This window comes from Theropithecus gelada, chromosome 9, assembly GCF_003255815.1.
Source record: "Theropithecus gelada isolate Dixy chromosome 9, Tgel_1.0, whole genome shotgun sequence".
Taxonomy (NCBI): domain Eukaryota; kingdom Metazoa; phylum Chordata; class Mammalia; order Primates; family Cercopithecidae; genus Theropithecus; species Theropithecus gelada.
Window position 1 is genome coordinate 26549711 of NC_037677.1, and position 26514 is coordinate 26576224.

At 41.1% G+C, this 26514-nt stretch overlaps 1 protein-coding gene across 1 annotated transcript in view; it reads left to right on the forward strand.

Annotated features, from left to right (window-relative positions):
- The first annotated feature begins 11531 nt into the window (after positions 1–11531).
- The window catches only part of LOC112630994 (uncharacterized protein C10orf67, mitochondrial-like), a 64408-nt gene continuing 49425 nt past the window's right edge, over positions 11532–26514 (forward strand). The window contains exon 1 of the mRNA XM_025395515.1: positions 11532–11603. Within this exon, the coding sequence (XP_025251300.1) occupies positions 11532–11603 (72 nt within the window). The remainder of the gene's footprint in view (positions 11604–26514) is intronic.

The window sequence follows — 26514 nt, forward strand, 5'->3', positions numbered from 1 at the left end:
TTCTCCCTACTCCTGCAAGGCATTCTGTTATTCACTTGGAGGCAGCCTGGTTTTGTTGTTGCTATTTGGGCTTTCTTCGTTTCTTGCTATCCTGCGTTTTTCCAGGACCCGGGATTTGTGATTGCACTGACAAGGAAGAGTGGGAGAAGGTGGAGTTGACCACTGTCATTCTGTAAAAATTTAAATACTTTCTAGCCAGAAGGGTTTTGTTACATGCTTGCCTATTATTATATTCCAGTGAAAGTTATTTTCTGACCTGTTAAGAGTGTAGTGCAAAAAGCCAAAGAACTGGTAGTAAAGAGGCACAATCAGTAAGTATATGTAAACTGACTTTGTGTGGCAGCTCATGCCTGTAAGCCCAGTGCTTTGGGAGGCTGAGATAGGGGAATCGCTTGAGCCCAGGAGTTTGAGACCCCCCTGAGCAACATAGTGAGGCCCCTTTTTTATATAAAATAAAAAAGATTAGCTATGCATAGTAGCACATGCCTGCAGTCCTCCTACTCAGGAGGCTAGGTGGGAGGTGTGAGGATCACTTGAGCCCAGAAGTTTGACACTGCGGTGAGCTGTGATCATACCACTGCTTTTCAGCCTAGGCAACAGAGCAAGACCCTGTCTTTAAAAAAGAATAGATAAATAAATACATATTTATTATTATATATAACATACACATATTTATTATTTATTATATATATATAATATATATGTTAGGTAAGCGATGCAACCTAGAGTGATTGTATCCTTAGATTGGCTTTTGAGGAAGCATGTGAAATAATTTTGGGTCTTTCTATGATTCCTAGGCTAAGTGGCTTTCGTTTATTTTGAAGTTAACAAAACAGAGGGCCCTCATCAGAAAAATATCATGATTGAACTCTTTCTCTTACTTCATTTCTATCTGCTTCATCCCAGCGCACCCTATTTCTTGGAACAATCCAGACTGGAGATGGGAAGGAAGTACATAGGTTGCCCTAGCCCCATTCTGGGGGCACAGCAATAAGTTACCCTTGCAATCTCCCTTGCTCCCACAACTAGGTTCCTGATGCCTGCGTTCCCTCTGAGGCATGCCTCAAGCCTGTGCAGTCCTGTTATATGTCATGTGGCAGGGTTTGGCTATCCAGTTAGGAAACAGATGTTTTCAGTGGTCCATGCAAAGCCACGTTTACATGGAAGCTCTGCGAATAGTGACTCTTCATCAAGACAGACATGACACAAGCGTGACCCAATGTGACTGTCCCTGTATGCCATGGAAGGTAGAGGAGCAAGTTCTGCTGTCCGTGTGGTCCCTGTCTCACTGGCAGTGAGTCTGTGCCCGCTGGTCAGTCAAATGTGTTCCATGTAATCTTGGACATTTATTAGTCCTGCATAGCCTTCACAATCTACTTTTTAAAATAATATTTATAAAATATAGAGACAGGGTCTCACTATATTGCCCAGGCTGGTCTTGAACTCCTGGACTGAAGCAATCCTCCTGCCTTGGCCTCCTAAAGTGTTGGGATTATAGGCATGAGCCACTGTGACCAACCCACAATCCCCTTAGGAAGTCAAAGAGCTAGAAGGCAAACCTTGTGAAAGGAAGAGCTCCCCTGAGGGTGTGTTGTTCAAAATTCATCAGAATGAGCCCCATGAACTCTTGCAGCCATTCACCCTACCTGATATCAGCAGGTAGATTTCTCTCTTTACAATCAGGAGATTCAGACAAGGATGCCTCAGAGTTCCGTTCCTTCTGTGCTGTTCCTTCTCCCTGAACTGACCTCTCTTGGTCAGCACCTGGTTAGGTCCTCTCATCTTTCAGGTCAGAGGTCAGATGCTGCCTCCTCTGGGAAACCTCTCCCACCCTGACTTCCCTTGCCTGGAAGAGGTGCCCACCCTCATGCTGGCATGGCACACAGTTTTCCTCTTGTGGCTCTCATCACATTCTGTAGAGATGGCCTGTTATCTTACCTGCTATTTCCATTCTGTGAGCTATGGTTTTACCCCTAAAACCTAACATGGTGGCCCCCATGGGGTAGATGGCCAATAAATATTTGTTATGAATAAATGATAGAAGGGATAACAAAAAATAGTTGAGAATGGCTTAACCCACACTATATATGGCATGAACTATATGTACTTTAATAAGCCCATAATACTGGTAATACATACGTGACACAGCTATACAATATAGAGAGGACCTGCAGTGGGGTTTCCAGGATTAATTTCCAGGTTCCATTCCAGTGGTTCTCAAACTTTTTGGTCTCAGGATCTCTTTACACTCTTAAATATTTTTTGAGGTCCCCCAAGAAAATTTGGTTTAGATGGTGATATAGTTTGGATGTGTGTTCCCATCAAAATCTCATATAGAAATGTAAGCTCCAGTGTTGGAGTGGGGGCCTTGTGGGAGGTGATTGTATCATGTGGGCAGATTTCTCATGAATGGTTTAGCACCATTCCCCATTATACTGTCTTCACTATAGTGAGTGAGTTCTGGTGAGATCTGGTCATTTAAAAGTGTGTAGCACCTCCCGACTTCTCTCTGTTGCTCCTGTTCCCACCATGTGAGACACCTGCTCCCCCTTCACCTCCCACCGTGATTGGAAGCTTCTTGAGATCTCCCCAGAAGCAGAAGCCCCTATGCTTCCTATACAGCCTGCAGAACCGCGAGCCAATTAAACCTCTTTTCTTTATAAATTACCCAGTCTCAGATATTTCTTTATAGCAATGTGAGAATATACTAACACAGATGGGTTTTATCTGTTGATATTTACCATATATGAAAGGAAAACATAATCAAATTATTTGTTAAGTGACTTAAAAATAACAACACTAAACTCTTCACATGCTGACATAAATGCCATATTGTTTATAAGAAAATCTTTCCCAACACAGAAAATGTTTAGCAAAAGTGGCTTTGTCTTACATATGTGTGTATTTTGTATACGTGTGTGTGTATTTTTTTTTTTTTTTTTTTTTGAGATGGTCTTACTCTGTCACCCAGACTGCCGTGCAGTGGCACAATCATGGCTCACTGCAGCCTTGACTTCCTGGGCTCAGGTTATTCTCCTGCCTCAACCTCCCAAGTAGCTGGGATTACAGCCACGCACCAACACGTCTGGCTAATTTTTCTATTTTTTGTAGAGACAGGGTTTTGCCACATTGCCCAGGCTGATTGTAAACTCCTGGGCTCAAGTGATCCACCCACCTCAGCCTCTTAAAGTGCTGGAATTACAAGCATAAGCCACAATACCCAGTCACTTATTTCTGTAAATTTCTTTAGTATTTGGTTTCCTGGAAATTATTTAAATTCTCATAGATACTTCTGTATTCTCTGCCATGATAAATATCACATAGCTTTTGAAAAACTCCAGTGTCCACTCATGAGACCATGAGAATGAAGAAACAGTGACTAATCTGTTAGTATTATTATGAGAATAATTTAGGCCTCACAGAACCCCTGAGGTTTGGGGCACCTTAGAGGTCCTTGGACCACATGTTGAGATCTGCTGCCTTATTTAATAAGGAAAAACTCTTAGCCAGGTATAGTTAAGTGAAATGTCTTTATCCGTTTGTGATTCTGATCATCTTCATTTGTTTTCATTTAATTTATTTATTCATCGATTCCTTTCCCTGGCACATGGCTATTAGAATGTTACACTTTCTAATACACTTACTAATACTAATATATTTACATAAATATAAGCCATTACTCCTGCGCTCAGGGAGGCGGTTCAAATTTCCACATAAGGAAATTGCCGTTTATCTCTCACAATGTGGTGACTGGGCCAAGTGCTCCCCATGGGCAATATCTTGTGTTGTGCTGTTGTATTCCTAGATGGAATGCAAGGGTACAAACGTACATACCTCTAGAATGTGTGGTGCAGGTATAAAGTTTATTGATTAAAAACTTACAAGAAGAAAATTAACAGACAGGACACACTCCTTTGGTCTTTTATTAGCCCACCAAGAGGAGAGCTTGGGTAAGGTGAATCACAGGAATTGCTGTGGGAGAGGGATCCCCCCGACACACCACTTTATAGGGAAGTTGGCTATCTACCACACTATATGACAGTGGGAGCTTCCTGGCCAGGGAATTGTCTTTCTAAAAAGGGGAGCACCCAGAGCTGATCTAGAGGAGGTGACGTCAATGCCTTCTGTATGAACAGGAGTTCTGCAGGTCTTCCAGAGGCTCCCTTTATCCCCACTGAGCCATTTCACTGACCAAGCAACAGAGTGAAGAAGGAGTTACTGGGTCATGGGTTTGTCTGTTCCCACTAGTAATGTGTAAAGTTTCCTTCCTTCCTCAGAGAAAAGAGGAGTGGATTATTCACACCTACAGTCAGTGATGAAAGCATTGATCATGACTGATAGGGTGACCAGCTCATCCTGGTTTGCTCATTCTTAGCACTGAAAGCCCTACATCCTGAGAAACCCCCTCAGTCCTAAAAAGCACCAGGATAGTTAATCACCCTAATAGGAAGAAACCTGGAAGCTTCTTCTGTTAGTCCAGGGATTCCAAATAAACCTAAGTTCATGTATCACCTCCAATGTATTGAGAGAGAATTCTGAGGCAGAATGGAAACTCTGTGGGAAAAAGGGCTCAAACTTTAAAAAATTAACCATATTGATATTGATTACAGGGAAAACTTATCAAGTGAGCTGGCATTCAAAGTGACTCCCACCCAAATTTTTTAAAACCTCAAAAAATTCTAGATACAGTATTACAAACATCTTGGTAAAAGCATAAAAAAATGACCAGGGACATGGGGCTTACCTGGTCAAAAGTCAAACATCAAGGGAAACACAGAGGGGTCAGTTGAGGTTTCCAAGCTGATTGTCCTGAGGGGATTTACTTATCTGCACTAAACAGAAGTCACAGTGCAGGGCATGCTAGAGTGCCTGCGTGTGTGTGTGTGTGTGTGTGTGTGTGTGTGTGTGTGTGTGTAGGGGTAATCAGCAGTGGTCTCTTGCATTAGGCTGTGAACCAAAGGTCATTCCTGCTGGATGAACATGAGCAAATGTAAACCTGAAACCTACCTAATACCCAGAGGCCTGCAGGGGAGAGTTGCCTCTGTACAGAGCAACACAAGGGGGACAATCTCTTCCTGAAGGGTTTTGAGAGGCAGGACTTACAGGGGATTTGCAACTCAAGTTTGTATTCACAGAACCTCAAACCTTCAGTTTAGTTAATTTGTTTGTTTTTCAGAGATGGGATCTTGATATCTTGCATAAACTGATCTCGAACTCCTGTGCTCAAGCAATCCTCCCACCTCAGCCTTCCAAGTAGCTGGGACTACGTGCCACTGCACCTGGCATCAGTTTGGTTTTAAGTGAATAGAAAGTACCCCTGAAAGAAGCAAATGGAAATACTCTCTATAAGGAGTACTTTAATCCTAAGCCTCAGAGAATTCCCAGAATTCTCTACCCTACGATTATAGGAGCAACTAATATCACATAGTCAAAGATAAGGAAGCACACAAGGAAATAAGAAACCACCTGTATGTTGCAGGAAGTCAGGGACCCCGAACAGAGGGACCGGCTGAAGCTGCAGCAGAAGAACATAAACTGTGAAGATTTTATGGACATTTATGAGTTCCAAAAATTAATACTTTTATAATTTCTCATGCCTGTCTTTACTGCAGTCTTTGAACATAAATTGTGAACATTTCATGGACATTTATTAGTTCCCAAAATTAATACTTTTATAATTTCCTATGCCTGTCTTTAATCTCTTAATCATCATCTTCATAAGCTGAGGATGTATGTCACCTCAGGACCCTGTGGTGATTGCATTAACTATACAAATTGTTTGTAAAACGTGTATTTGAACAGTATGAAATCAGTGCACCCTGAAAAAGAACAGAATAACAGCGATTTTCAGGGAACAAGGAAAGATAACCATAAGGTCTGATTGCCTGCAGGATCGGGCAGAATAGAGCCATATTTTTCTTCTTGCAGGGAGCCTATAAATGGATGTGTGAGTAGGAGAAATATTGCTGAATTATTTTCCCAGTAAGGAATATTAATAATTAATACCCTGGGAAAGGAATACATTCCCAGGGGTAGGTCTATAGATGACTGCTCTGGGAGTGTCTGTCTTATGCAGCTGAGATAAGGGATGAAATACGCCCTGGTCTCCCGCAGTGCCCTCAGGCTTACTAGGATTGGAAAATTCCAGCCTGGTAAATTCTAGTCAGACCAGTTGTCTGTTCTCAAACCCTGTTTCCTGTTAAGATGTTTATCAAGACAATGCGTGCCTAGCAGGACACAGACCCTCATCAGTAATTCTAATTTTGCCCTTGCCTTGTGATCTTGCTCTGCCCTTTGCCTTGTGATCTTGTATTGCCCTTTGAAGCATGTGATCTCTGTGACCCACTCCCTATTCATGCACCCCCCTCTCCTTTTGAAATCCCTAGTAAAAACTTGCTGATTTTGCAGCTCGGGGTCACCATCACGGTCCTACCATTATGTGATGACACCCCCAGAGGCCCAGCTGTAAAATTTCTCTCTTTGTACTTTTTCTCTTTATTTCTCAGATCGGCCAACACTTGGGGAAAATAGAAACAATGTATGTTGAAATATTGGGGGCTGGTTCCCCTGATTCCTGTGAGAAACAATACAGAGTAAAAACAACTACATGGACTTCAGAAGTTCGAGTTTTCCAACAATATTTACTGTGTATGGTAGTTTGCCTCCAAAAGTGGAGCAGGACTTGGTCCTAGTCAAGAAACTGGCAATATATGCCTAGTTGGATTTCAAAATTACTATGGACCAGCTATTGCTCTATGCCTCCTTCTTCCCTTGAATGGAATGGGATCTCTAGTGCTTATCCTATGTCCCACCATGGAACATTGGCTGTGTGGGGACAGATAACTTGTCTCTTTAGTTTCCGTATCTTCAGATCAAGAGAGATTGTACTCAAGGAGCCTCATCTGCACCTGGACTTGATTTAGATAATGAGATTCCAGACTTCAAGCTGATGCTATAGTACAATGAGATTTTTTAAGGCCTTGAGTGAAGATAAATATATTTTGTTCATGGGAAGGATATAAAATAATGGAGTCAAAAGGCAGGTAGATGAAGAAAAAGCATTTGAGGGACTCCAGTTTCCATTCATGATAAAAAATACTCTCAGCAAACTGGGAATAGAAGAGAACCTCTCAAGCTGATAAAAAATATCTACAAAACACACTATTATCATGGTTGATAGTGAAAGGATGAAGATTTTGACTCTGAAGTCAGAAATATGACAAGAATTCCTGCTCTTATTACTTCCCTTCAACATTGTGTTTTAAGTCCTAACCAGTGCAAAAACGCACACACACAAAAATAAATAACATCCAGATAGGGAAGGAAGAGGTAGAACTTTTTAAATTCCCAGATGACATGATCATCTCTATAGGAGATCCTAACAAATCTACAAAAAAAAAGCTACTAGAATTAATAAGTGAATGCAGAATGGTTGCAAATATCAAGATACAAAAATCTTGTACTTCTATATATAAACAATGAACAATCAAAAATCGAAATTTTGAAAAACACTGGTTATGATAGCATCAAACAATATGAAGTGCTTATGGATAAACATGACAAAATATGTGCAAAACATGTACAGTTAATATACTGCTGAAATAAAGACTTAAATAGATGCAGAAATATTTCCATTGTTCATGATTCAAGAGATGCATATTATCAAGCTGTCAATTCTCTCCAGATTGATTTATGGATTCAACACAGTCCGAATCAAAATCCCAGCAGGGTTTTTTGTTGTTGTTGTTGTTATTGTTGAAATCAACAAGCCTATCCTAAAATTTACATAGACATGCACAAGACCTGGAATAGCTGAAACAATTTTGAAAAAGAACAAAGTTGAAAGATGCACACACCTGGTTCAAACTTGCTGTAAAACTATAGTAGTCGAGGTAAAGTGGTCTTGGCATAAGGAGAAACATAGACTGCTGAAATAGACTAGAGAATCCAGTAGTAGACCCTATGGATCGTATATAATGAATTTATTTCTGATCAAGATGCAAAGGCAATTCAAGTAGTAAGGATAATCTTTTCAACAAACAGTACTGGAACAATTGGACAGCAATAAGCAAAAAATGAACCTCAACCCTTACCTGACACCTCATATTAAAGTTAACTTGAAATGGATCAGAATTGTAATAGCTGAAACTACACAACTTCTAGATAAAGATATAAGAGAGAATCTTAGTGATCTCAGATTTGGCAAAGATTTCTTAAATAACAAATTACAGTTTATCAGAAATTTAAAAAGTTTAGCCAGGCATGGTGGCTCGCACCTGTAATACCAACACTTTAGGAGGCCGAGGCTGGCAGATTGCTTGAGCCTAGGAGTTGAAGACCAGCCTGGGCAACATGGTGAAACTTCATCTCTATAAAAAATAGAAAAATTAGGCAGTCATACTGGCATGCACCTGTAGTCCCAGATACTTCAGAGGCTGAGGTGGGGGGATCACGTGAACCCAGGGAGGTCAAGTCTGCAGTGAGCCCTGGTCCCACCACTGCACTCCAGCCTGGGTGATAGAGCAAGACGTTGTGTCATACAACAACAACAAAAAGTTTACTGTTCAAAATATTTTTCTTTTAATGAAAAAACAAACCACAGAGTGGGAGAAAATATTTGCAAAATATCTTTAACAAAGAATTTGCATCTAGACTATGCAAATAACTCTTACAGTGTAATAATATAAAAACAACTCAGTTTTTTAAATGGCCAAACTATTTGAACAGGCACTTTATTTAAAAAGATATATAGAGGCAAATGATGACATAAAAAGATGCCCAACATCATTAGTCTTTAGGGAAATACAAATTAAAATCTCAATGAAATATCACTATATACTCACTAGCCTGGCTAAAATTTAAAAGGTCGACCATATAAAGTGTTGTCAAGGATGTGGAGCAACTAGAACTCTCATTCTCTGCTAGTGGAAATGTAAAATATACATTTAGAAAAATGTTTTGACAGCTAAAAGAAATTTCTAAAATTCTATACTTAACAGATGATCTGGCCATCACACTCCTTGGTATTTACCCAAGATAAATAAAAGCACATGTTCACACAAAGTCTTGGGTCACAAATGTTTGCATTTGTTTGTAGCAGCTTTGTTTGTAAGAGCAAAAAACTGGAAACACCTCTGGTATCCATTAATAGATAGAGGGGAGTCTAAGTCTCTTTGTAGGACTCTTAAGAACATGCTTTATGAATCTGGGTGCTCCAGTATTGGGTGCATATATATTCAGGACAGTTAGCTCTTCTTGTTGAGTTGAACCTTTTACCATTATGTAGTGCCCTTTACCTCTTTTTTGATCTTCATTGGTTTAAAGTCTGTTTTGTCAGAAACTAGGATTGTGACCCCTGCTTTTTTCTGTTTTCCTTTTTCTTGGTAAATTTTTCCCCCATCCCTTTATTATGAGCATATGTGTTTCTTTGAATGTGAGATGGGTCTGTTGAAGAAAGCATACTGATGGGTCTTGACTCTTTATCCAGCTTGCCATTTTGTGTCTTTTAATTGGGGCTCTGTCGCAGGGAGAGATCAGAGTTCTGTACATATAACCCTGGCTGGAGTTGCTGAAATTCCTGCAGGGAGGCCCCACCCAGTAAGGAGAGCTGGATCAGGGTTCCACTTAAGCACTCTGGCCACGATTTCTGCACAGCAGCTGTGCTGCATTGTGCGAGACTCCTCCTCATCTGAACCACCTGGACTCCCTAGAACTGGCAGGCTAGAACAGCTGAGTCAACCAAACCGCAGAGATGGCGGCCGCCTCTCCCCCTGGGAATTTGGTCCATCTGAGGCCGTCTCCAACCTGTTGCTGCTGGCTGGCTGGAATTCCAGGTCAGTGGGGCTTAACCTGTGAGGCACCATGGAAGTAGGGCCTGCAGAACAAAGCTGCTTGACTCCCTGGATTCAGTCCCCTTCCCAGGGGGAAGGTACAGACAGATCTGCCACCTTGCTGGGATTCCCAGGACCAGAGTATGTAAAACTGCTGGGTCTCCATGTATACCTGAGCAGCTACTCTGCCAAGACTCCACACACCTCTGTGTATCAGACCCAGGGCCCTGGTGGTATGGGCTCATGAGGGGATCTCCTGATCCACAGGTTGCAAAGATCTATGGGAAAAGCATGGTTTCCCAGGGGAGGTCACACAATCACTCACCACTTCCCTTGGCTGGGGACAGGGGTTCCTTTGGCTCTGTGCCACTCCTGGGAGGACCCATCACCCCACCTGCGTTTCTTCATTCTCTGTGGGTCAGGTTGTCTGCCTAGTCAGTCCCAATGTGAGAATCTGTATATTTCAGTTGAAGGTGCTGAACACATAATGCATGTTTTCCTATGATGTCTGTTGTACTTAATGCAATGAATAAATGCTAATGACTTTAGATATTTGCAATGTTATATATTCCTGTTTACTTTTTTAATAAAAGTTCTTTTTCTGGATACAAATTTGTTTTCTCTTTGATATTATAACTTGTATCCCATAATAGTTTTGGCAGACAAATGGTTTAAAATGTTACTCTTTCATTGCTTATAGAAATTTTATAGAAAATTGTCTTTTTTAATCTTTGTAGATAATAACCAATGATATGGGTCTTCAATTTTACAGATTAATAAACAGAAAGAGGACAAGGAAATGAGAAAAAAGTATGGCAGCTTAAGTGTCAAGGTTTGTATTTAAGTTTTTTCTCCTCTTTCTCTTTAATTTTGTGCTTCCCTGATTTTGGCATCTGAATTGACAAATCTATGTAGCATACTGAGGTTTTTCACTTTCCAATGTCTGAGTTTGAAAAACAAAGTTCTTGAAAGTGAGAGCAAGGCCGGGAGCAGTGGCTCACATCTATAATCCTAGTACTTTGGGAGGCCGAGGCAGGAGGATTGCTTGAGTCCAGGAGTTCAAGACCAGCCTGCGCAACATAGTGAGACTATCTCTTTAAAAATAAATAAATAAATAAATAAATAAAGTGGTGTAAGAAGTGTGAATGGGAAATCAGGAGCTGATTGTTGAGAACAGGGAGCAGAGAGTGAAATTGAAAGCCAAAAAACCAGCTAGTGGGGCATCAGGAGGAGTGCATCCTGATATCCTCATCCTTCCTACTATTTCCCTACCTTCTTCCTACCTAGATACAGGCCTCGAGCTGCCACCCACCCCTCTCCACATAGACCTCACCATTCCAGGGGATTCCAAAGAGCATTGATTTGTTGGTGTGTTCTTCTTAGGACATGAGGATTAAAGGGGGAGAGTGGAGAAATAAGCTCAGCCTACCAATCAAATCCTGCCAGGGGAGATTGTGGGCCTGGGAGCAAGAACAAATCCACACGCTCTAGGACTGAAAACCTCAGCTCTGCAATTGCAGCTCAGGGGAGGGGAAGAGTGTGAAAGAGAGGGACACAAATCCAAGAAACAAAATGAGAATAACAAAGTTGTTTACTTTTGTGTGGCAGGCTGCAAAATCAGCCAAGGGGAGAGAAGCCTCTTTGTCCCCATGGTCCAAGTCTCCACCCAGCACCACAGCTTCGAGGCCACATTCTGCGACCATGAGTATATCATCTACTGGGGCCAAGAAAGCTAAGACTCCAAAGAAGGCTTTAAAGGAAGAGCAATTTGTGGTAAGAACTGCTTCCATGACCACACACTGTCCACCTTCCTCTGCACAGGGGCTCCTGTCTCTTTCGCCCTATCCATGAGGCCTGCAGTCTAAGCACACCTCGTTCTCGCCCCTGAGTGGGGGGCTCCAGCTGCCTATTTCTAAACCAACATGTCAGGGTGAGCCTCCTTCACTTTCCCAAGATGAAGTCATCAGTATCCCCAGCCAGGCAGTTGAGTCAGTAAGCCCCAGTGGTTCTCTATTTAATTACCAAAATAGAGAAGCTACATCCCAAGCACTTTCTAGGATATACAGTCTCAAACTCATGACTGCCCAGTGTCCATCAGAAGCTCACTGAAGATTCCCGGAAGGACACACAGGTATCCAGTCCATTTGCTCATGCAGGATTCCTCAGTCTACAACTGGAGGAAATCATGCTGTCAGTGACGTGCATGCATGAACTCTATGCTGCTGCTCTCCTTTTCTACCTTTCCCCGATCATCACAACTGTTTTTGCAGGAGCTAGGGTGGCACCCTTGGTCTACATAAAAAGGAGGTGCTAAGAAGTAGCTCTGGGACACTTAGCTCACTGTGGGCTAATTGTGTGTATATTTATGAGGCACCGCTCACTACATTGTACAACACCTCCCATCATCATGACCCTGTGTCTCTATAGCCTTCTGCTCTTAGCTATAAGGATAGTTGTATTTCTACAACTCTTAGTTGATCTGTGGACACTGTGAATTGTGTAAGTAGTCAAGGCTCCTTTTAGAAGGCATAGAACACAATTGGTGACACATATGGCCAATGCCAAGTGCTTCACATAGAGTCTCTCCACTGCATATTTTGCTCTCTCAAACTCTTTGTCCTGTTCCTACATGTTCCCTCGTTCTTCCTTCTTCCCCTACACAGGGCAGAATTTGCATTTCTCTCACTTAGAGCATGGAGGAGTGGAGCAGAATTGTGCACGCTGTGTGCATCCTTGCTCCAAAAAGGGGGAAGGCAAGGTGCAGACCTCTTGTGCCCACTCGCCAGGAGATGGACCACTCCTCATATCCACAGAGCAGGAGGGAGCAGGTAGAGCAAGGCCAGGCTTGTTGTGCTAATGGAAGTCACACTACTGGGAAGAGAAAAAGGATCCTCCTAGGTGAGCATTTCCACTTTGCAGAGGGTTAGGAAGTGTAGACAATTGGAAATCAGTGTAATTTCCCAAGGGAAAAAACTGACACTGAAAGAGGGTAAATTTTGCATAGAAATGACCAGTGATTAGGTTCTAGAAGTAAGATTTTTGTAACCCAGATTTTGGGAAGTATTTTTTTGGACCACACACACAAAAAGAACTGGCCCGCTGTGCAATGCTGCGTGCTGACCTGGTTGGGGAGACCGGCCACGCTGGGTGAGGGGCCCAAGACTGGGTCAGCTGCCATGAAATCGGTCATGTGTCAGGGGTCTGTGGTCTGAGGCTCTGAGACGATGGCTGGGAGGACTGCAGAGCCCGGTCAGCCACTGGGGCAGAGCAGCTGAGCCTCTTGTCCTGAGGTCACAGCAGCAGGGGGCAGCTGCAACAGAAGGTGCCCCGGTCCCCACAGCAACCCGAAGGCTGGAACTAAATCCTAGAATTCCAGTTTGGAAGCTCCAGTGTCCCCAGTTTACAGATAGAAGCTGAGCTTCCAAAGTCACAGCCACAAGGGGCAGAGATATTCCATGTTGTCCCCCACCAAAAATGCAAAATAAAGGACAAAGACTGACAAATCTCTGAGAAGGTATCATTTCAACAGGCTTTTCTCTTTGTGTAACAATCTTTCCCTGTGACTGTAATGATTGTGGCCTGGGTATCTCCAAAGCTTACCAGAACATTTTGTCAGCTGAAGGAGTCTCTGAAGTTAATATGTAACAATAAGTCAAAAATTGGATGGGGGGAGGGGAGAATTACTTAAACTGGGGTTCCGTATTTATATGAATTGGCTCAATTTTTAAATGAAGTATGTTTTTCTGGTTCATTGTTATTACTGTCACTTACACTTTGTTAACAATAATACTCCTATTGTTCTAAGTACTCCCTTCTATCCCCTTCCACTGTGGTTTTTTCTTCACCGTATATATACACAGTCTAGCTATAATTTTCCTGCTCCTCTCTTTTAAATATTTAACTCCATGGAGGTAGCTGGACCTCTTAAAAATTGTCTTTAAAGGGTTTTATAATATTTACCACGTGTAAGTGACCACATGGAGGGCTTGTTACAGGAACTTTGTACATCAGTCATTTAACGTATCTAATTAATCATACTTATTTTTTGAAATCTGTGTCATTCGGTGGGAACAGCACACGTGCTACCCACAGCGAAGCACACAGTGATAAACTGAGTGTTTAGCCAGTCTGAAAAATACGATATGAACATTAGTCGTCTGATATTTATTAATGAACGATTTCACAACATAAAATTTGTATTTGTACAGTGCTTTTATGTAAAGTTTGTTTTTTGATATGTGCAAAACATTTCAAATACTCAAGTTTCACATATCAAGGTTAAAATAGATTCTCAGGTTTTCCTCTCCCCACCTTGAGTAATTAGTTAATTAGGGTTGCACCCAATACATGCTTCCATGGAGGACTTCTGAGCTTCCATGGGGTAACCTGGTCTGTACTGATGAACATATGGTGCATGCTTTGATCTGCAGAAAGAATCAGGGCCCTTCTGTGTGGGAAATGGGACATGGGAGAAAGTCAGTCGTGTTCCCATTCTTAGAGTTCTCTCAATACAAAGCAATTTGTACAGATAAAAAACTTCAATAAAAACTCTAGAACTTTTTTTTTCTTTAACATTCAAGAAGTGTTAGGTAAAATAGTATTGCAGCCATTTTGCAGTTATGACCATAGTCACCTTGCAAGCTAGTGATTTTAAAAAAATTGTTATTATGGGATATAGAATTATTACTATAGGTATATAATATTATAGGCTAGACAGTTGAAGAAAAGATCTTTTCTTCTGAAATTTACTATTTTTCTCCTAGATACAACTCTTATGTGATTAAATTGCACATTTCAGATAGCTCTATTAGAGAAGAAAACGTTATAATCTGCTTATTGTTTCATTATTTCATTCTTTTTTCCCTTGGCTTGGCTTGATGCAGCAGGCAGTTAAGAGAGCTGCAGAGCAGTGTGGGAAAGCCAGCACTTTACCCGTTGTTTATCCGGCAGCACTAAGCAATGCAGTAATACAGAGATAGGACAGTCCTGTACATGTGCATGGTCTTCAGAGGTTGTCAAAGGGTATTTACTATATTTTGATGGGTTATGATGACACAAAAGAATTTTCCTTATCATACTTGATCTTTGTTTTATAATATGGATAACCCTAAAATGTAGAGATAAAATGTCAAAATCATTGAAAATCACATTTTTCATTTATCACTAAAATGAATTCATCTTTAGGTTCTGCTCTCAGAGAGCAAAATTGAAAATGTGAGTAATATATTTAAAATCCAGCTGAAAGGTGACTTTTATCTTCTGCCCTATTTTATGCTGGGTAGTTCAATAATAAATTAAATAAATACTTTCAGTATATTTGGAACAGAAAATACTCTAGTGAAAATAGTGTTTAATGTTTGTGAGATACATGAAAAGATGTCAAAAACCAACTGAAAAGGGGGTTTATGCTTGTGCTTTTATTGATTTTGTTGGGAAACAATTATAACATTTTATTTGTGGCATTCACTAGGTTTGAGCGTAACTTAAATTGAGGACTGAAGATTTTGCTGTGAAATCAGGAATAGATAAATTCAAGGTTTGGATAATGTACTTATTCTTCCCTACGCACTGTCAGCCATTGGGACAGATGTGAGGTCCTGACCACAGATGATAGCGACTTGGTGGTAGCAGAAATATCATCCCTGACATTCAGGAGCCCACAGACAGTGAGGTGACCCTCTTCCCCACCCCCGCCCCTCATATGGTGTTGCTTGATTCCATTTGCTGGGGCTTCAGCTGTGAATTTCTCTCCAGTTCCCAGTGGGAGTCAAGGCCGGTCCTGAACCCCAGGTCATTTGGCCAGACTCTTGACACTACCCAGACGTGGGTCTTTCCCCCGGAAGGCTGAGCATCTGACATGCTGTCATTCATCCTGACTGCCATCGTCACATCTGCCAGTGCTGCTGCCTGGTGTATTAAATCGCTGCTCACCAGAGTCAAGCCAGAGGTGGCTGCACCCCTCTAGACGCTGGCAGTGGACTGTTGACCACTGTCTTTGGATTTAGCCTTGCCAAACTTGTCAGTTTCTCCAACCCCAGTCTCTCCAGATCCCAGCTTCCTCCTCAAACCCTGGGAATAAGTCTATGTGAGTTATAACACATCAATTTTGTTTTCTTTAGGAACTAATTTTCATGAAGGATGGTTCTTAAACCTTTTTTCATTTAACACTCTCTTAGCTTTCTTTTCCTCAATGGAATCTCTGCTTGTTCATCATGAAAATTGATCCTATTAAAATTCTTTATTTTCTCTTACTGATTCATCTATTACTATTTCTTCCCATTTGCGTATCTGAACAATGTTAGATAACCGTGACATCTCACCAAATTGATATATTGCTTGCCAAATCCAGAGTTCTTAAGTTGTGTTAGCGTATGCAGCTTAATTAGGGAATAAAGGTACACTTTTATTTTAGGCTTTAAAAAATCTTTAAAACAGTCCAGGGGGGGTTGGTCACACCTGTAATTCCAACACTTCGAGAGGCTGAGGTGGGAGGATCACTTGAGGCCAGGAGTTTGAGACCAGCCTGGGCAACATAGTGAGACCCCACCTCTACAAATATTTTTTAAGTTAGCCAAGTGTGTTAGTGTGTGTCTGTGGTCCTAGCTACTCAGGAGGCTGAGGTGAGAGGATTGTTTGAGCCCAGGAGTTCAAGGCTGCAGTGAGCTGTGATCCCACCACTGCATTCCAGCCTGGACAACATAGCTAGATCCTGTTTCAAAACCAAAAAATATGTCTTAGAAACAGTTTGAGGATCTCCTCTAGCAATCTCAGTGTGGGAATCATTTCTTTGTTGTGTGTGTGTGTGTGTGTGCAGGTATTGAGATACTGTATCTCAGCCCTTGTATTAACTGGACTCCCCAAATTTTCATGGCATTTTCTCTTCCAAATATGTAAAAGAAAAAAGTTATCTATACCTAATACCATGAAGCACTATGGAGTCCAGTTAATCCAGTGGCTGAAAATATACAGTGAAAATTTATTTGAATTCATTCCACCAGAAATGATGGTCACAGGCCTAAACAACCTCGAGTGTGATTCTGGTGGTCTGTCTTCCTTGTGGAGAATTTGCAAGTCAAATTCAATTACAATTTATAAGATTTCTGTCTGGTTTACATTAAATAAAGTATAAGAATATTTGAAAGGTCTTTTTGTGTTACAATTGGAAAGATTTCAATATGAAGGTTTAGATTTTTATGCAACCACTGGAAAAGTTAGGAAAGCAAAAATCAGGAAAGTAACATAAAAAAGATTTCAGGCCGAAGCATCCAAGCAGCTGATTGACAAGAGGTCAATAAGAAGGCACTACAATCCATAGGAACCTCTGGTGGGAAATTTCCCACCAAATAGCTTAGTCTTCAGCCGTAAAGAGAGTGTTTCTTATGAGCTCCCAGGAAAGCCACTTAAAACTCATATCTGTCCATGAATCTTGCTCTAAATGCCTTTGGATAATCTCCAATATTCCCATCAAAGGTACAGTTCTTTAGAGTTCCTAACATGTTATATGCTTCAAAAATTAAAGTTTAATATAAATATTTCCATATGACAAAAATTTATATATTTGTCACAGCAAGATTTGCATTTGACACTTTTATTTATGCCATTTCTAGAGCTTTCATTTCTTTGTGTAGATCTAGGTTTCTGTCTGGTGTCAGACAACTTCTTCCTTTTGGTCTGCTGGCAATGAATTCTCTTAGTTTTTGTTTGTGTCTGGAAAAAGACCTTTTTTGCCTTTATTTTTGATAGATATTTTTCTGAAATATTTTCTGAGTCTGGGTTGACAGTTTTATTCTTTTGATACTTTGAAGATATGACTACACCCTCTTTTGGCTTGCACAGTTCCTGACAAGAGTATGCTGTAAGTTTTAACTTTTTTTCTCTCTTTCTAATGTCTTTTATTTTGGATTGACTTCAAGAGTTTCTCTTTCTCTTTGCTTTTCAACAGCTGGATAACAAAGTATAGTTGGTTGTTTCTTGTCCCTTCTCCTTCATCTCTTTATTTCTATTTATCCTGAACTTCTTGAATTTGTAGTTTGATATCTTTTATTAACTCCTAACCATTACCTACAATTATGTCTTTGCCTTCAAATATGTCTGTGCTAGACTGTTTGATGTTGTTCCATAACTCTTACATGATCAGCTCATTAAATTTTGAACTACTTCTTTTCTTTGTTTCAGTTTGGAGAGTTGTCTTTTTTACCTACCTTCAAATTCACTGATTAATTTTTCAGTTATATTGAATCTACTGATGAGCCCATCCAACAAATTCTTCATCTTGATTGTTGCCTGGTTTATTTCTAGTATTTCCATTTGATTCTTTTTACATTTTCCACCCCTCTGATGGTATTCCCTATCTATTGCTCATCATGAATGGTGTTCACCTTTTCTCCTAGGCTCCTTAACATTTTGATTATAGTTCTTTCAAAGTCCTTATCTGATAGTTCCAAGATATGGGTCATCTTTGAGTCTGGTTCTGTTTATTGCTTTGTCTCCCAACAATAGATGTTTTTGCCTTGCCTTTTTGTCTGTCTTTTGTTTGGTTTTGTTTTGACATTTTAATTTCCTTTGAATATAAGTCAGTTTTTGCAAGCTAGCAAACAGAATCAACCTAACTCAATCTAGTCTTCTAGGGATCCAGGCTGAGTCTTGCAATCTTTAGCAGAATGCCATCATAATACTAGGTGCTAGCGCTAGGATTATAAACTCTAAATAAGAACCACTTATCTGCATTTTTCATTAGGAAACAGCCAAAAGTACAATCCTTAAAAGCACGATATACAGAACAGCTTGATATACAAAGGACAGAATGACCCAAATTGTATGCTGCCCAGTCTATTGGTGAACCAAATCAGAGCTCACTGAAGATTGGTAAACAGAGAAAGTGTTTATATTTTGAAAACTTGCTCTGTGGTTTGAAAAATTCCTGGATGCTGTCAATAAGAAAGCAAGTGAAAAATATAACAGATGTACTCTCACTGAAATTTGATTTTACCATCATTTTCCACTAGAACATGAAGGTAGAAATAAGTGTAGGAGATAAGATACTTACGTATTCTAAAAATAAATTACTTAGTAATTTTAAAAAGACATACTATATTCTTTCATTTGCTACAAGAAAAAATTGACAATGAAGACTATTTAAAAGAAGTGTTGAACTCTAAATAGGATGGTGAAGGCAACACATTCCATTACAGAATAACTTCCCATTTTTCCAGACAATGAACATTGCTGTTCCTCCATGTTCCATATTCCTGGGGGAAAACCGTGTCGGGAGCTTTTTGTCAGGGTCAGGAGATGAGCAATAGACCGTGTCCTAATGAGCTGGTTGTAAGTCCAGATAACATATTTGGAATAGACCCATAAAATCTGGCCAATGTTTTATTAAACATCTGCAAACTACAGAATTCTTTAACCCTTAGACATAGTTTCTGCTCAGAATCTTAAAGCCGGGTGCAGTTCCACTGTGACTCCTCAGGGCTGAGGTGGGTGCTAGTCATCAAAGTCTGGAAGGTCATGGTAGGAGTCATCCTGGTAGCTTTTGGATGCATTCAGCAGGGACACCAAATTGCCAGTGATCAGAACTGGAACAACCTAGTCTGTCCCCACTTTGCTGATGTAGCCTGACAGCAGGAGGGAGCCTTTGATAATAGAAAGGTGCCAATCAAAAACAGCACAGTGGCAACTGCAATGGCCTTCTAAGGCATCTTAGGAAGGCCTTTTTTAAACCTTAGGAGGTCAGTGTAGCCATTGTGTGTGCTGGAGAGCCTTGAGATTTTACTTTACTACTAGGGATTCCAGTAGCCAAATTGGTATGGGATGGCATCATCACACGCTGACACAGCTACAGTTGGAGCAGCATGCCAGGCCACCTATGCACCGAGAGCTTGCCCAGGGTTAGCAGTGGGGATGCCAGAGGCCACATGGTACAACCTCCTAACATGGCTGGCACCATCCAGCCTGTTCCAGCAAGCTGCCTCATATTTCTGATTGAATGCTGGACATCATGTGTAGAATAGTAGAGATTGAAATAAATTGTATTCACACATGGAAATAACCTGTCTCTTATGAGACCATGGATACACACACCCATACACATATGTGTGTATACATATATGTGTGGGGGGGGGGATGTGTATGACTACTGTGACAGGTTGGGCCAATCTAACCAAAGTTGAGGTGAGATTGATTGTTGCTATGGTTACCTCTAGTGGACCACCGTCTTTTTTTTTTTTTTTTTAAATAATAAAAAAAAAGAGTCTGGCTCTGTCACCCAGGTTGGAGTGCAGTGGTGTGATCTCAGCTCACGGAAACATCTGTCTCGTGGATTCAGGCCATCCTCCCACGCAGCTGAGACTACAGGCACATGCCACTACGCCCAGCTAACTTTTGTATTTTTTTTTTTTTGAGATGGAGTCTCGCTTTGTCACCGAGGCTGGAGTGCAGTGGTGTGATCTCAGCTCACTGCAAGCTCTGCCTCCCAGGTTCACGCCATTCTCCTGCCTCAGCCTCCCAAGTAGCTGGGACTACAGGCACCCGCCACCACACCCAGCTAATTTTTATGTATTTTTAGTAGAGACGGGGTTTCGCCGTGTTAGCCAGGATGGTCTGGATCTTTTGACCTCGTGATCTGCCCCCCTTGGCCTCCCAAAGTGCTGGGATTACAGGCGTGAGCCACCGCGCCCAGCCTAACTTTTGTATTTTTTATAGAGGTGGCATTTTGCCATATTGCCCAGGCTGTTCTCAAACTCCTGAGCTCAAGGGATCCTCCCACCTTGGCCCCCCAAAGTGCTGGGATTACAGGTGTAATCCATTGCACCAGGCGACAGTTCTGATATTCTTTTTGTGGAGGGTGTGTGACTAGCGTGGGAGCTGGGGTCACAGAGCGCTTTTCTCTGAATACCACTCTACCCTCAGCTTGTAGAAGAACTTGTCCACCTGTGCCACAGAGAAGATCTGCCTCCATGCTGTTATCCCTGCCTCAGTAGTGCATTGCTGTTGCTTGATGCTCCATGAGTGAAGGTAGAGAGGATTCTCTGCGGTTCTAATCCAAACTCGGACCTTCAGCAGTGTCATGTGCCCAGGCCCCAAAGGTGGACTTTCTCAGCATTCTTGCCCCTCTTCCCTGGGGCAGTTCACTCTGCCTTGTATCTGAAGTTGGTCTTGGGCAGGAGTTTCCTGTCCTTCCTGCAATAGTCGGACACCTCCACTTGGTATTGGCATAGAGTTGAAGGTCCAAGACAATTACCATTCCCCTTCCCCAGGGGAGCAAACTTTTTCTTCTTTTATTTTTCCCATTGACATAATATATCTCCATCTTTTTTTTTTTTTTTTTTTTTGAGATGGAGTCTCGCTGTGTCGCCCAGGCTGGAGTGCAGTGGCGCGATCTTGGCTCACTGTAAGCTCCACCTCCCGGGTTCACGCCATTCTCCTGCCTCAGCCTCCCGAGTAGCTGGGACTACAGGCGCCCGCCACCATGCCCGGCTAATTTTTTGTATTTTTAGTAGAGACAGGGTTTCACTGTGTTAGCCAGGATGGTCTTGATCTCCTGACCTTGTGATCCGCCCACGTCGGCCTCGCAGAGTGCTGGGATTACAGGCGTGAGCTACTGTGCCCGGCTATCTCCATCTTTAAGTTGTGAACAAGAGACTGTGCTACCCACCCCAGCAGTTGAAAACTTCCTTCTGAGAAAGGAGTGGCCTGGGAGAAATAAATGGGATTTGATACCTAACACTTCTTCTCAGCATCAACCACTGATCACCTTCTTTGAGTCTGATTGGCCAGAGAGTTTGCTTCTTCTCTCCCAGAGGCTTAAGACTTTCACATCCTAGGAAAGAAGGACCCAGGAAACGTGATTTTCCTGTAGTAGCAGCTGATCCCTTCCTCAAGTCTGCACCATCAACAGTGACTCTTCAAAATTGCTCTGCCCTCAGCTTTTCTCATGAGTATCTGGTAAGGGACACGAAAAAACATAACTTGTGAGTGAATGCAAGCTTCTCTTTTAACATGTGCCGCCAGCTACTTCAGACTGCCCTGCTCACCAACATTTGATCTTCAGAAGTTCTTTCTATTTTAGCTCATTCTTCTTACCAGCTTGTATTGAAGCTGGCACGGTGCTGCTTCCGCTATAGATGAGACCTATGAACTGTTCATGGGTCTCGTCTCTTCTCCGAGGGTCTTGTTCCTCTTTGGAATTTAGGTTACCTGAGTGTGACCCCAGCTCTCTGATGGGTTCAAGAAAAGTTGTGATTTTGTAGTTTATCTAGATTTTTCTTGTTTTTAATGTTGGAATGGCATTTTTTACTTCCTAAGTGGGAGCCAGGAGTCTGAATTTTTTAAATAAAATGGATACAGGGCCAGGCACAGAAGCTTATGCCTGTAATATTCCAGCACTTTGGAAGGCCCAGGCAGGAGGATTGCTTGAGCCCAGAAGTTTTAGACCAGCCTGGGTAACATAGAAAGACTTCTTCTCTACAAAAAATACAAAAATTAGCCGGGCATGGTGGTGCACACCTGTAGTTCCAGTTACTTGGGAGGCGGAGGTGGGAGGATCACTTGAGCTGGGGAGGTGGAGGTTGCAGTGAGCCAAGATCATGCCTCTGCACTCCAGCCTGAGCCATGAAGCAAGACTCTGTCTTGAAGAAAAAAACCCACAAAACTGATATATACTTATTATACAAAATTTGCTCAATGAAGAAATGCCAAAAGAAGAAAATTTTTAAGAAAATCCTGCCACCCAAAGATAATCACTGAAAACCTCTCTTCACCACCCTTTCAGACAAGTCTTGATACAGATTCTCATTTTCAACAGGATACAGATAACATCGTTCCATACCGTTGAATTTATATAATCAATTATATGTGCTATGTGTATTTCACCCCACAGAAGTAGCACAATTTACATAACCAATTCGTATCAATTTACCAGTGCCTTCCTGAGATATAGTTTCTTTCTTTTTTTTTTTTTTTTTTGTTTGCTGTTATAAACAATGACTTCCTCATGTTTAATAGACACATTCCTATCACTGAAGTGCCCTGGTCACAAATTTTTTGGAGTGAATAGTTTGACAGATGTGTATTCTGCTTTTGCATAGCTGACTTCCTGCAGTGAACACCTGAACACAAGATCTAGGATGGTCTAGAGCCAGGTGAGAAAGCCAGGCCCAGACAGACTTTTGTGGCCTTCTGAACCTTTAAGACAGGCTTAAGAGTTGCATATAGCCTGGATCAGCCTAAATCCTGTATGGCTTCACAGTCCAGTCATTCTACCAAGAAGCCTCAGAGCCCCTTGGCAAACATGGAGTGGCACCTTTGAGGACATCAAATGAGGAAAGTCTTGTCCTATTTTTGAAAGATTTGCCTACCTTAACAATTTTGTTAGAAGAAAATTCACAAGTGATATATGCAGATAAATGTTTTGTTTTGATTTTTGGCCCCTGTCATGACTAGTGTTTCACTGCACACAGCCTCATATCTTATTCTCAGTATTCCCAATTCTCAGTCTCTTCTCTCCAAATTGTAAGTGCATGAGGTTGGTCCTCATTTCGTGTGTTTCTATCAGCTCCTCCACTCCCTGGCCACCTCCCACCCACTGGCACATTACTGGTGTTCAAAAGTAGTTATTTGCATGGCAGATTAAAAAATGTTAATATGAGAGTCAAAGTGATTGAGGTTTTAAAGAGGAAAGATCATTCTTCATCATGATGAGTCAGAAAGACTACTTTAGTGGTAATATAAATATATTCAATGATTTAAAGGATATAGAGGTAAAAGACAAAATACCTTTCATTAAGCCCAGAGAAAATGCCTAAGTTTCATAAGAGAGATGTTTGTGGAAATTAAATGTACTGACTCTTGATAAGAAAAAGAAAACAGAGATGTGAGAGTAGGATAAGGAATGTAGTCAATCTTATGGCAGTTAATAAACATAATTTGCTTCTTCTGTTAATACAAACCTTGGCTACTGATTCTAATTTAGAATAGTATTTTGTTAAATTTTTAAAAATATGACATAAATGCTTAAAAATAGGAAGCGAATTTAAGAATCATAACTTGTTATAAATGAACCTTTATTTCTTAATTTTGTGAATTTTTATAAATACATAAACAAATTCAAAAGAGAATGAGAAATATTTATAATAAATTATTTTAAATCACGGCTGGTAGTGGTGGCTCACACCTGTAATCCCAGCACTTTGGGAGGCCGAGGTGGGTGGATCACCTGAGGTCAGGAGTTCAAGACCAGCGTGGTCAACAAGGCAAAACCCCATCTCTAATAAAAATACAAAAAATCAGCCAGGTGTGGTGTCAGGCACCTGTAATCCCAGCTACTTTGGAGGCTGAGGCAGGAGAATCACTTGAACCCGGGAGGCAGAGGTTGCAGTGAGCTGAGATCTGTGCCATTGCACTCCAGCCTGGGCAACAAGAGTGAAACTCTGTCTCAAAAAAACACACATTTTGTTAAATTACAATATGTTATTATCTTTACAATTATTTAATTTGTGTTTGTGTTTTCCTATTTAGGAAGTTAATTACTTTTATTTTAATATTAACATTCATTTTCACCTCAATCTATTATCAGTCCAGTGTTTGCACCTGTCAGTGAAGTGAGCACATAAAGACTAGTGTGTGTATTCCAGAGAAAGTGGAAGGTCAGCAGCTGGCAAAACAAAATGACGGTTTAATGTGGACAGAGCCAGGATTCAATGGACCATGTTGCAGCAAAGTTGAAAGTTCAACTCGAACGGGAGAGCAAACACTCTTGTCTACATGTGATGCTTTTTTCTTTCTTTTTTTAATGAAAAGAGACGTTATCTTCATCATCATAGTAGTGTTGTCATTTGAAGAGATTGAATAATTATTTGCTTTACAGAAGATAGACTTTAGAACAGACTTATCTCTAGTTATTACATAGTTGATCATTATATGAGAGCTGGGAAAAGGGAGCCTTAAAAATTGGAACTAATTTTTACTGTACATAAATTTAAACAGAGTTTTTTTTTTATAAGCATTCAATCACCGATGTAATTTTGAGTATAGTGAAATAAGTATATTAATGTCTTTCTACATGGAAACTTATTTTATTCTACTGATTTATTTTCCTAATTTTCTGGGAATTAATTTTTAAAATTTGGGTTAACTTTTTTTTAGCATAATGGCAAATGTTCTCCCTGACCCTGGGCCTAGGGATCTTCCCCTGGTGATTTCCTCGGACTACTTACTGTTCATCAGATGGTAGTGAACTCACTGTCTGCCTGCTGTACGCTGGGCAAAGAGGTGGTTCAAGTGGTTTGTGCCCTTTGAGAACAAATAGGTCGAGGGATTCCAAAAAGTGTCCATTGCATGTCACTTTGGTGACCCCCACTTTTTTGATGCCAAGGAAGGCTAATGATAACTAAGACTTCTTGTTGCTTTTGTTAAGTTGGTGGTATTGTTTTTTTGGCTTTCTTTTTGGCTAGTTTACTGTCACATGGGTCTTGATAAGTGAGAGTCACTGTGCTTGTAGTGGTGGGTGATAGTTTCTTTTAAGAAGTTTGAGGTACTGTGTAGACAACTAAGGGAAGTGTTATTTGGGTAGTTATAGAACCACCAAAGGACTCTCCAGGCTTTTGGGTTCTGATGGAGTAGGAGTTAGAGTTTAGATACCTAAGGTAGGAAAAATGGGCAGGTTCAGGACTAAGTCAGTCCTGAGGGTTCTTCTATCAGGTAAATCAGAATGGCAAGTCAAGCAATCCCATTATTGGGTATATAACCAAAGGAATATAAATAATTCTGTTATAAAGATACATGCACGCAAGTGTTCATTGCAGCATTATTCACAATAGCAAAGACATGGAATCAACCCAAATGCCCATTAATGATAGACTGGATAAATAAAATGTGGTATATATACACCATGGAACTATGCAGCCATAAAAAGGAATGAGATCATGTCCTTTGCAGGGGCATGAATGGAGCTGAAAGTAGTTATCCTCAGCAAACTAATGCAGGAACAGAAAACCAAACACCACATGTTCTCACTTCTAAGTGGGTGTTGAATGATGAGAACATGTGGACTATGGGAGGGAACAACACACAACTGGGGCCTGTTGGAGGGAGGCATAAGAAGAGGGAGAGCATCAGAAGTAATAACTAATGGATACTGAGCTTAATACCAAGGTGATGGATTGATCTGTGCAGCAAACCACCATGGCACACATTTACCTATGTATCAAACCTGCACATCCTGCACATGTACCCCAGAGCTTAAAATAAAAGTTGAAGAAGAAAAAAAATGCCAAGTTAGCCATGCCGGGGGTGTGGGCTTCCATCCCTGATCACATGCTTTTCTCTGACTATTAGTTTCATGAATGGCCTTATCCAAATCTTTAGCTTCAACCCACGTACTGAGGAATCCCAAATTATATATCTAGGATCAACCCATCTCTCAAATTCCAGGCCCTGTCTCAGTTGTTATGTTAGTCTGTTTTCATGCTGCTGATAAAGACATACCCGAGTCTGGGAAGAAGAGGTTTAATGGACTTTCAGTTCCACATAACTAGGGAGGCCTCACAATAATGGCAGAAGGCAAGGAGGAGCAAGTCACGTCTTACATGGATGGCAGCAGACAGAGAGCGTGTACAGAGAAATTCCCATTTTTAAAACCATCAGATCTTGTGAGACCCATTCGCTATCATGAGAACAGCATGGG